The sequence below is a fragment of the Caloenas nicobarica genome, chromosome 6, assembly GCF_036013445.1.
Source record: "Caloenas nicobarica isolate bCalNic1 chromosome 6, bCalNic1.hap1, whole genome shotgun sequence".
Lineage (NCBI taxonomy): Eukaryota > Metazoa > Chordata > Aves > Columbiformes > Columbidae > Caloenas > Caloenas nicobarica.
In genome coordinates, this window is record NC_088250.1 from 40076210 (window position 1) to 40088777 (window position 12568).

The following is a 12568-nucleotide window of genomic DNA, read 5'->3' on the forward strand; positions in this document are numbered from 1 at the left end:
CTCCCTCTTACTGGTTTGTGCCTTTTTTGTTGTTGTTGTTTTGATTCCAGGCAAGAGAACTTCAGACTCTTCACAACCTACGTAAACTGTTTGTGCAAGATCTCACTACCCGCGTTAAAAAAGTAAGACTATACTTTTTTAAACCAAAGTCGTATCTTTTTTGCAATATTGAGATTTGCTGGAAGCTTTTAGTGCATGTTGCTACAAAACGGGATATTTTCTTTTTCAATAACAGTTGAGTAGGAAGATTAAAACTGTTCTGATGTTTATTAGTTTGTATTCGGTGCCAGTTTGTTAAGGACAAGTCTCGATGATTAAGCAAAATGAACCAATCCCGTCCAGTTCAGTTACAAAATTCTCAAAGATGGTGTTAATGGGTACCAGAAATTATTCAATATAACTTGCGGTAACTTATGTGAGACTGAATGCTGCGGCCCTTTCTTTCTATGGGCTTACGACTACTCAGCCTTTTCCTGGAAAAAATATTGTTTGGCAGAAATCAATGTATTTTTAACTGTTGAAGAAAGCTGAAAACCCATATTGCGTAAAAATCTCTCCCAGGAATGGAAAAAAGAAGGAAAAAAGGTTTTCTCCAAGAAAATCTATGATTTTCCTGTTCAGGATCCCCCCGTAACTGTTCAGTAAGAATAGTTTATCTTTCGTGTAGCCCTGAATGTGGCTCTTAAATATCAAATGAACAGATAAGATAAATTCTCTTTATTTGGGGCTCTGGAAGACTTTTCTGCCTTTGGGAAGCTTAAATTGACAGAAGACTTGAGCTTTCTCCTGAGTTTCTGCCTGGCTTTGCTGAACGCTGCGACTCTCTGTGCAGAGTGTTGAACTTGACAGCGACGACGGGGGTGGAAGCGCCGCGCAGAAGCAGAAGATTTCCTTTCTTGAGAACAACCTGGAACAGCTTACAAAGGTTCACAAACAGGTAGGGGCTCCACTGCCTTCCTTCTCTCTTTCCTTAAAAACAAAAAAAAAATTAATATTTCAAAGGATAATTTTTGAAGGTAACATGTACTGTCTGAGGAAATGGTACCTATAGTTCTCAACTAAAATTCTTGGCATTAGGAGCGGGCGTTAGAGCTGCTCTTTCCGCTACCCGTACTTCTTATGAACGTGTTATTAATAAATAAACAAGGCATTTTTGACTGGAAACTTGGAAGAAACGAGACCAAAATTGTCATTTGTTTGTTTCTTTAAAGTAATCGAGGCCCAGCATTCATCTTAGCAGCATAAGTGCAGAGAGTCTGACTGTTTAATTACAATATAAAGAAGAAATACAGACCTAGATGGTGAAAGAAATTTTATAACCTCCTTCTTGGGTTTAAACCTTCCTTTATTCTATCGCAGATTTTCTTGACAATATATATGTAGCTATATATATTTTTTTTTCTTTCCATCCCAAGGCTTTCTGTTCCACTTGAATACTCCAAACGCCTCTAGCTTTGTCATTGTGATAGACCTTAAGGCTCCTTTTGGACCATAGATGAAATGTATCTGGTTTTATTGTTCAGCACTCAAAGCTAATATTAATTTTCCCCCCCTCCCCTGGAACAAAGCCAGGCTTTTTTAATGCTTCTTTAAGAAGGCTTTGGGTGACTAGATACCAAGATCACTTGCTCAGGAACTACTTGGTACAAGATGCCTTTTGGAAATGGGCTTTTGGGTGAGCTGGGACTGGTCAGGCTTTAGGAATTGAGCTGGGCTTAGAGACGTGAAGAACTGGGGCTGCAATGAAGTCCTGGCTCGTGGTTCCATCTTGTACACGCTGAGCTCAACGATGATCCATGATGTGCTCGGGTCCTGCAAACTTGAATCGCCGTCTGCAGAAAAGCAGGTTTGAGGAGTGCAGATAACGCCTCGTGTCCTTCATCCTGAGCTGGGTGAAGATGTCCCTGCTCATGGCAGGGGCTGGACTAGATCAGCTTCAAAGGCCCCTTCCAGCCCAAACTAATTTATGATCCTACATGTGGTAGGTAAGTGTTTTGTGTATATGTCAAGGAAAGAGCCTTACTCTCTGCTTACTAGAAGTGTGTATATATCATCGGTGCCTGTATATCTAAGCAGCACCTCGTTAGATAAAATTGGATCATTTCTACGAAAAAGTCTGCTTCCACCCTCTTGTCAGGTGTCAGTATTTCTGAACTGTGTCCCACTGTTCAGGTGTGGAGCACAAAATAGTAAAGATGCTTTTGATTTCATTTTTGAATAGTGACATAACATTCTCCAGTGCAGTTTTTCTGAACCTGTTACTAGTGAGACATAGACCTCTCTGAGATTTGCTTTATTTAGTCCTGTGGACGTGCCAGAAAAGCAAGCAGTGCCGGACCATGACAAGTGACCGCTACGGTTTGGTATTGTGAAATTCCCAGGGAACAGATGGCTTAAAGACCCAGTTTCTAAATGTGGAAATTGGGATGTTAGGCGTGTTTTTCCTTTTACTACATATTTTGCCTTTTTCGCACTCAGTTCACGCATCTGCTGGGTTTTCAGATACAGATTTTTATAGCTCTCATTAGCTTGTTTTACTCAAAACCAAAGAGGAGTCCACATCTCATAAGAAACTTAGAGGGAAAGATGACATTGGACTTGACCTGAATGTGATATCATCCTGCTCTTTTGTCGTATCACAACTATTTTGTTCAACACTCACAGAAAAAGCACACTGTGACGGTATTTTTTTAGCTTTGTTTGTGTGTGTTTTTTCTGGCACTAAGCCTGGACTAGCAGGTGTAGAACATTTTGATTGTCAAACAATGTGTGAATGTTAGTACATGCTGTTGCTTTACTGTGTTATTAATGCGGTAGTTAAACCACTTTCTTCCCTCCAGAAAAGGGAGAATCACTCCTTTGGAACAGTTTTCTGTTGACTTCTGGTAGTGGTATAATCTGTTCAGTAGAAACTATACTGGATCTTCTAATTGTTTGCATCAGGTTTTTTAATGTATCAAAAAATCAATCCTCTCTCTTGGCTGTTGTTGCATGTAAAGTTAGATGCTATTCTGATAACTGCTCGACATTGCTCAGGTTCCTATTGAATTGAGGAAGTGCATGAATTCAAAGTTGCATGTAATCATCACATTGATAGCTACAGGCCTTAGAATAATTCTTAACGACGTTTGAGGCATTGAAGTTTCCAATTTTCCCATAAGCTTGAGTAGGGAACAAGTAAGTAAGCATGCCATAGCCACTGGAGACGATTCATTTTTGATGATACAAGTGTTGTCTGTAAGACATATTTAAGCATCCCTGTTTTAAAATAATGAGGTGATCAAGTATTTGCGAAATGCTGGACATGTCTGCATTCTGAAGAAATGTAGAGTTTCTGCCGCAGTTGCTCTTAAAGTCTAGAAAAGCAGGTATGGTAGTAGAGAGCCCTGCAGGAGATGGCTTTGTCCTGGAGCCCTCAGCCTTCAGGATCTGCTCTGTGAAATTTTGTTGAATGGAATAAACCTTCTCAATGGATATTTTGGAAATTCCTTTTCTTGCAGTTGGTACGTGATAATGCAGATCTTCGTTGTGAGCTTCCTAAGCTGGAAAAACGACTTCGAGCTACGGCAGAGAGAGTTAAGGCCCTGGAGAGCGCACTGAAGGAGGCCAAGGAGAACGCCATGCGGGACCGCAAACGCTACCAGCAGGAGGTGGATCGCATTAAGGAGGCCGTGAGAGCCAAAAACATGGCCCGGAGAGCACACTCTGCTCAAATCGGTAAGGACATGGAGCTAAGGGGTTAGTGCTTGCTCACATACTTCATGGTTGGGCTCTTCACTCATGGTTAAATAGAGCTTTGAAAGCAGCAGTTCAGAGGAAACCACGGGCTCTGCTTCTCTGCTGCACAGGAATCTTCAAAGGTTTCACTTTTTCATAGAATCTGCCCCACCTGAAGTTTAAAGTGCATATTTAATTCAGTAAATAAATGGCATAATGGATCTTGCATGCCCTTCTAGCGACCTGAAAACTTGTCTCTTTAAATTAGTCCCTCACTTTCTTCCTCCTCCCCCACACACTCTCCTGCTTTCATTCTTTGCTTGCCTTTCTGGACCTTGTCCCTTCCTCTTTATTTTCCTCATTACTCCTCCTTGTGATTTAATTTGGGCTGTGTAAAGTCAAAACTCTTCCTGTATAATTCAGACGCCCGATACATCTGTGTGGTGCGATCTGAATGTGTGCATGCAATCAAATGGTGTTTAAGATGGGGCATAAAAGTACAAAACCTTGTGTGGAAGGTAAATGTCTTGTTTGGTTTGCTACTTTTGCTCCGCAGCCAAGCCCATCCGCCCTGGCCACTACCCCGCGTCCTCTCCAACAGCCGTCCACGCCATCCGAGGGGGAGGGATGTCCAACTCCAGCTACTATCACAACACCAAATAGACGAGAAGTAAGAACGAAGTAACTTACTCATCTCTGCTTTTGCTGATGACCCAGTTTCCTTATTTTTCAGTCCTGCTTTTAGATCCACTGTATTTTTTTTTCTAGTTTTAGTAGGAGTCATTTGCTGATAATTTAACTGTGAAAATTAGCAATTTAAGTGAGGGGTGCCTTGTTAGAATGCTTTGCAAGCTGCTGATGAGAGTTTTTGTTTTAATGACTTATCACTTAAAGCCTTTTTCATAAGCTAAAATGCTCTGGTAAATCAGTACTGAAATTCACAAATAGAGGTGTGAAACTCATGTAGTAAAAATAGAGTTTCAGAGGTTGCTTCTGCTGTTATCGTTTTCTGCTTTCTGTAACACAAATATGTTTCCACATTGTGATATTCCAGCCTGGGATGGGGCAGAGCAGCCATAAGTGGCAGCAGCACAGAGTTATCCCCATTTGAGTGTCACTATGTGGCAAACTTGTGTTTCTTTTGCTTTGCACTCATATTCAACTCTCTTCAGATAAAAATGTAAATATTTTACTTTAATCGTAAGGACTTGAGAGTTTCTCCTAAGCGAAAACCTCATCCTGCAAAGACGAGCAGCATATTCCCATGAGACTGCTTCATATACCCTCCCATTTATTTCTTGAAATACTATTTCTGGGACATTTTACATCTGCTGTTATTCTAGATGATAACTTTATGTTACAGGCATACTAAGAGCTGGATGGGAGTGAGTGGCTGGGAAAAGCAGCCAGTGCACTGCTAACCTGTCCCTCAAAGTTTGGCTTTTTCCCTTCTTGAGAATTCATTCTGTCTTATGACTCTCTTCTGAGAGCATGCGGTTTCCTTTAGGCATTCAGCATTCTTGACTGGTTTTTTTCTTTTTCTTTTTTTTTTTTAAGACCGTTTCATGTCATGCATGCATGCAAGCCATCCATCACCTTGCACTCAAGCTGTTATTGTGTTGTGTGGATTGTTTCTGTTCATTGTGTTTTCCATAAGCCCTGTAGCTGTGAGCAACATATTTTCGCTGTGGATGAATTAGGGCAAGTCTTTGCTGCGTGGTTTTGTGCGTTAGTTCATTCTAAACTGAAATTGGCTTTTCCATCTCACAGGCAAGATAGCCTCTGTCTGTCATCCTCATTGCATTCCCACCTCTGTGAAAGAGCAAAGGGAAAAGTGTGATACAGAGGCACGTAAAATATTTTCAAACATGTATCGTAACAGCTGCTTTTGTGGGAAAAAAGCTGCTACCTGCCTAAACTGGGTGGGCCTTTCATATACCATCTGCTATGAAATTAAGTGTCAGACTCAAATAGGCCACACATTAGTTATAGCACATGTCAAATGAACAACTGTTGATTAATAAAAGTTATTAAGAAAATAAATACATTTAAAGCTGGATGGGTGTATAACAAGATAGGACTTTGGAAGTCAAAAAGCAATTAGAAGGCTCAGAATACCTCTCAAATGTTTCAGATGCTGGATTTTTGGTTTGAGGGTGGTGGAGGATGAGCAGATTCAGGTCATGCTTGGAACACGTTGCAGAGGAGCTGGTGGACAGTGGCGGTGGAGAAAAGGATGGAAGATAAGGCTTGGGGAAGAGTGGCTGGAAAGCCGCCTGGTGGAAAAGGCCTTGGGGGTGTTGGTGACAGCGGCTGAACATGAGCCAGTGTGTGCCCAGGTGGCCAAGAGGCCACCAGCATCCTGGCTGGTACCAGCACTGGTGTGGCCAGCAGGCCCAGGGCAGTGACTGTCCCTGTGCTGGGCACTGGGGAGGCCAAACCGCGAATCCTGGAATCCTGGAGTCAGGGCTGACGTGAAGATGTGCTAACAGAGGCAGTAATGCTCCATCGTGGCCTACGGAAATTATTAAACCACTTGCACTGGGACCTGTATTTGTGAAATACGCTGTGCAAACACGCTCTTGTCTCTATGTCCCTTATCATAAAGTCTCTGGTGTGTTCCCAGCACCTCCCCATCCTTGAGCAAGATCAATAACTACATTTTTTCTGCCCACGTCATAGTTAATCTAGTCAAATAAGATGCATTAATTAATAACCATCCTGGTTTCCTTTAAGGTGTTAATAAGGATGACAGTAAGGAGCTAACTACAATTCCCACCGTTAATTAAGGGTAAATATAAAAATACTGATACATCGATATTTAGCTATTTATTTATTTATATAACTTGTTCTTGAATGTGGACAAGTTTTGTTTTAAATAACTAAACAAGAAAATGTGTTATTGAGGAAAACATCTCTCTCTGTAAGGCTGATTTTGTATTAGCTAATTGAAAACAGTGCCAGGCACATTCAGTTACTTATGCGGTGCTTTCCATATGGCTCATGAGAAACATGGGGGAAAAAACTTCAAATCAGAAATTTTTTCAAAGTCTGAATTTCAAATGTTTTATAATCAACTTTAGATCACCCTTGTACTTGGTAACATGTCTTGAACTTTGCTTCTGGATAGAATTATTATTAAGTTAGTGATAAAGATTCCTGTATAATGTGCATATATGTCATATAAAATTATATAGTATATTTTAGTAAGGTATTATCAGAATATTATATAATTTTTAATATATTTCTGTAAACACATTTTTAATATATATGTGTGTGTATATATATCAGGAAAGCACCTCTCTGTCAGGAGACATATAGAACGAAAGGATTGGTTTGGATTTGTATTTTCTCATCCTTTTTATTATACTTGCAATTACTTTCTGTATTTGTTATACAAGGTATGCACACATCTGCTCTTTAGCATGTCCAAGTGCTGACCAGTGGAAAGAAAACTCCTATCAAAAGAACAGAGAGATAGAAGGGAAAAAAAAAAGATAGTGGTTACAGGTATATTTAGGGGAGACATAATACTGCGGTGCAGGGGGCAAAGAATTAATTTCGTCAAGAGAATTGTTTCATTATGACTGTGCCAGTGCGTGGGCTGGAAACTTCAAAGATAGATGTGGCAAAATTCCTCTCCAAGACTTAGTAACCGAGACTCTGGTTTCATGAATGGTTAAAACGGTGCTTTACGTGACTCGTTTCCTCGCTGTCACGGTGGGTCTTTGGATGCTGTGCATCGCGTTTCTGCGGAGCACGGGTATCAATCGATTTGCCACGTTGCATATCTGCTTTCTAATCTCAAATATCCACTAATTATCTTTACCTTTCTTGCTCTGTTCTGACAGGTCAACTCCACTTAGCATGTTAAGGACTGTCATTAAGTCACTAGGTTCTTTTTTTCCCCTCTTCAACCTGATCCGCACCCCGTTCATCCTGCGCTTCCTGCCGCCATCCGCGACGCACCAGTCCCAGGTCTCTTGAGCTTCGTAGGATCTCCACGTGTACAGAAGATACTTGTACAATATATTTAACATAACCACCTAAATAATGATAGGAAGTCTGCCACTCAGAATCCCTCACTGACTGCGTTTGACCCCTTGGCGCTGGTTAGGTTGGGGCTTCTACACTCAGATTGATGCTTTTTTGAAGTCCTCTGTTGCATCGGGAAATCCTGACTTCTGGCATCAAAGAATGAATTATTCAATGACCAAGTGCCATCAAAGGCAGGTGATTGTGCTCTGTCATGACTGATTTACTGTATAATATACATATTATTTTATATTTTTAGGGGATGAAAATGTGCTGCTATATGGTTTAATTTTACTGCTTACATTTTCAGAAATAAATTTCCCCAAAGAACCATTTGTAATATCCTGATAAAATCTTTGGACTGTATAAAATAACCTTTATTGCAGTACCTGGTAAAGATCAAACGGGATGCAGAGAAATATGTTATTATAGATCTAGGTTTTGAAGTTTGGTAGTTACATGAAATTCTTTGTGTGACCTATCTTAAAATTAAGATCTGATCTGCTTGTAGTTTTCCCCATGGCGGTGGGTTTTCCCAGAGTGTGATGGCTGGCCCTGTGTTAGTGAGCGTTGTTCTCTATGAAATGTCGAAGGCTTCCAGAATGCTGCCGAAATCTCGGCTTGGCAAAAATCTTGGCTTTGGAAAGCCCCGATCTGGTCACACCAGAACTCAGATCCCGGAGTGAACAGTCCCCTCCCAGATCAGAGCCTACCGTAAAGAAACAAACAAAAACAATCCCCCAAATCCCAGACCTTACCTTCAAAAATTACATAGAGAGAGTCTAAAAGGAGGTGAGAGCTGTGTACTCCTATGCAGATTAAGCTGGGGAATACGTTTGTTAGGAGGTGAAGAGCGTATTGCAAGGGGAAAAGAATGTTATAAATTACGATACGCAGGTCGTCCTACGGACGGTGTCACGGAGGTGAGGATGCGGCCGCTGCCTTTCTTGGATCTTCTGTGCCAGACAGAAATTTTCCGTCTTCTCAGCAAGGGGGCACTGGAACCGTTCAGAGGGTTCGGCTGGGGCAGAGCTGCTGCTCCTGCTCCTCCTCCTCCTCCCTACTCACACCTGCTGTGCACACACGGATCCTCCATCTCCGGGGTGCACAGTACTCAACCCTTACGTCTTGACGGATTCTAGGAAGGTGCCAGCCAAGCATAGCCCTCGAGTCTTGTGTTGCAGATGTTTCCTCTTATTTAATTCAAGATTTTTATTATTATTATTTTCTGAATGTGTTCGTTAGTAGACATAGAAGTATTTGGTTAATGTAGAGCGCTTTGAAAGATTGTGAATTGACTTTAGATATTTTTTTCTCTACTGAAATTATTGAGGTTGTTGCAAAGTAAGTTGGACTTAATTTAATTTTTTTTTTAATGTTGCACTATTTTGGGGAGCATTTTGCTAAAAGTATTTAATGAAGTTGCAAATTTGCATGTATTTAATTTATTTTGTATTTTCCAAAGTTTTATATTTTCTTTATGTGCACGTGCACTGCCAGAAAAATGAACTGTGAACTTGCCGTATGCAATTTTGAATAAAATGACTAATTCAGAACTACTCTGTGCTATCTTAACAGCTGTCCAGAGTTGAAATTTCTGCTATGAAATAATGATCCTTTTGTTTTGGTTCTAAAACAGTCGTCTTGGAAAAGATACCAAACTTAATTGCTGTCAGAGATTTTGTATTGTAGTAAAACTTTTGTTTGACTCTTGTGAAGTATATTGTAGGTGCAGAATTACCTTAAAAAAAGGTATGAAGTTCCTCACGCCATCGTCATCAATTCTGCATGGCAGTTTGGACAGCTTTCTTCAGCTTGATTAATACGTTAACTTGGACGTCTCTTAATTGTGCTAGTGCTGATCAGCCAGTCAGTCCACGTAGCTAAAATAACCTGAGTTTCTCCAAGTTCACTTTTACATCAAGGCTGTAGAAGGACTTTCCGTAACTGAAATGTTGAAGAGATGCCTTAGGCTGAAATTCTCAAAAAGAAGTACAAAAGGTATTTTCTCGATTGGAAATTATTGTCAATTGAACTTACCGTGCTTATATATAGTTTCTTGTTTTGTAAGCCTATTTTAATTAGGCAACTTAAGTTTGTATTGCAGATTGTATATTCAACTTTTGTACCATTTTTAAGTCTTACACATTTTCTATATAGAAATGAAAACCACACATCTGTTCTGCAGAGATAAAACCTCTCTCTTGCTCTTTCCACTACTTGACCCTGTCTTACTTTCTTTGCTCTTTGAATGTTGTGTTAGATTTATTCTAGGCTCATTTTAAAGTTGTGGTTTGTATAGCGCAAATTAAATTTCACATCTAAAATGTCACGCATGGGACAAATTTGGTGGAAATACTGTTCACAAATGGAAAACGTACTTCAGATGGAACTAAAGTGCATACTGTTCTTTTTGCTAGTAATTAAAAATGTTTCCTGCTCACTGGAGCCTCTCTTAACGATATGTTTTAATATCTTGTGTTCGTCCTTGAGTTTACATTTCATCAACTTGTTTTCTCGAAAGCAAGGAAAGTTTTAAATCTGGAAAGCCTTGGCTGATGCATTTTTAAGTTTATATTTAATTCAACAAGGGTGAGAGTGGATTATCCTGAATATATTGAAAACTAGAAAAGTAAGTCACAAAAAAACTTTACTGCAATAATTTATTTCTACAGAACCTTGCGAGTAACTTTTAAATTTTGTTTTATAAAGCCTAATGGACTAAGATACACATTTGCCTGAAATTTTCATAACTAAGGCTTGGAAATATAGGAAGTAAAGAATTGTGAAGCTGAACATAGTTTCATTTGAATAAGCCAAGTGGTCAGGTCCAAAAGGAAAAGGCCTAATCACATTTCCTTTATCAGAGGAGGAAGACTTTGTGTAAGCATGAATGACGTACATCCCAACTGGAAATGGAAAGAATCCAAAAATAAATCGGCAGGATAATCTTAACCTACCCTTGCTTCGATTCTTTCGTCTTCACTGTGCCTGTACGAGCTGCGAAGTGCACTGGAGAACATCGCCGAGCAGGACGGACACCGCTCCACCCGCTCCTCTCTCGCTCTCACCATCTCGTTCATCGAAACACTTTTTTGTTGTGGGAGAACCACGGGGGTTGAGGCATTCTGTAGAATTATACATGTCTAGTTTGTAAAGTGTGTAACGTGTACTGCAGATGTGTATTCTCTGGGCTCTATGTATCTTTACAGTAGTGTTCAATTTAGGAAAAAAAATAAATTGTGGACACATTTTGCTGGTAACAAGGGGAAATTTTTTGCCATTGCATCAAACGATGCTGAAATGTATTAAATTCTCGATAACAGATCCGAACCCTCCTTCCCCCATCCCCTGGAGATAAATCTTTTATCTTCGTTCCGAAATTCTACCGGAGATGGATGGATACACTGGCAGACTGCATGATGTATCATTCGAAAAACGTTACAGTGGAAAATAAAACTGAACTAAACTTTGCGGTGTGCGTGTTGTGTGACACGTGTGTGCAGCATCTCTGTCGCAGGCGCTCTCTGCCTGAGCGACCCGTTCCGTGGAACCGCGCTTGAGTGTGCTGGAGTCGGGATTTTAGCTTTTCCCCTAAATGTACAGAAGGTAATTAGAAGGCTTGGATGACTCGCTGAGAAATGAACATAAGATTATTATTATTATTTTTTTATAAATAATTGCATCTTCTCTACTACCTTTCCCTGGAAATCTTCCTTCTTCCTATTTTTCAGTAGCCTGGAGGATGACAGGGAGACTCTTCCACTTCCCCTCTGCATGCCTTTCTATTTTTATAGAAATATTACACTCTATGTACAGTGTAATGGATGAAAAGTTCCTGCGTCCTCGTACCTCCCTTAAGCCATACGTGGGAGCTTTATAAACTGCTTATTTTCAGTAATTATTACCCTGAGCATTTCTCAATTATATAGTTACTTTTTTACTCAGCGATGCAAATTTCTGGCGCTCCAGAATTTCTGTAGAAACGGGTGGCTCTGCTTCTGCTGCTGAGTGGATTTCTAAAGAGGATGATGTGATTTCGCATCATTACTCAGGTATGCTCACGCTGCTTTCACTTAGGGCCCCTTAGAGCCAGGCTCTGTAACCCAGACCACTTAGAAACTAGGCTGTTAAAATTCGGAGTCAATTATTTCTAGATTAGAACAAACTTTTGCTCATGCTGCTTTCGGTGCACGGGGGGCACTTCTTCCTCGCGCTGCCTGAGCAGTTTCCGCATGTGGGATGAAGAGGTTTGGCTCCATCGGGGACGAAGAGGCTTTCAGACATAGATGGTTGATATCAGTGAGAGCAGCCGGGGAGTCCCAGGCGATCCCCATCCGTCCTGCAGACGACAGCAAACGCCGGACGGTGCCACGCCAGAGCTTTTCCATGAGTCAGAGAGATGCAGCCTTTAAGATCCTTTAGATAAAGCTTGTGCCTGGAGGATGAACTCAATTACAGAGCAGACTGTTTGCAAGCGTATCCCTACGATTTCAGAGTGTGGGACTGCGTCACTTAATGAGCTCTATCAAAACAACACAAATTATGGTGTGTGTTTCCAAGATTCAGCTTACACAAGAGTACAGTAGAAAACAAAGCAGAGGGGTTTGCATCCTTTGAAAAAGTCACTGCAAATCTGTCACTATTGATCACTTTGAGCTAAGCTAAAACTTGTAGCAGTGCTGAACTCAATGGGGTCTGTATTTATTCAATAGTTTTGGCCTGAGATACCTGCTGGTCATACTTCACCAGCTCACGCTTTGTCCGGCTGATGACACTGGGGGCAGGCTGGTGCAGGGTGTCTCTGCGGTGATCT

General features: G+C 40.7%; 1 protein-coding gene across 1 annotated transcript in view; it reads left to right on the forward strand.

Moving 5' to 3' along the window:
* Positions 1 to 7645, forward strand: part of KIF5C (kinesin family member 5C) — a 74764-nt gene extending 67119 nt beyond the window's left edge. The window contains exons 22-26 of the mRNA XM_065637732.1: positions 51 to 122; positions 833 to 937; positions 3501 to 3717; positions 4274 to 4387; positions 7569 to 7645. Of these exons, the coding sequence (XP_065493804.1) occupies positions 51 to 122; positions 833 to 937; positions 3501 to 3717; positions 4274 to 4380 (501 nt within the window). The 3' untranslated portion in view covers positions 4381 to 4387; positions 7569 to 7645. The remainder of the gene's footprint in view (positions 1 to 50; positions 123 to 832; positions 938 to 3500; positions 3718 to 4273; positions 4388 to 7568) is intronic.
* The last annotated feature ends 4923 nt before the right edge of the window (positions 7646 to 12568 follow it).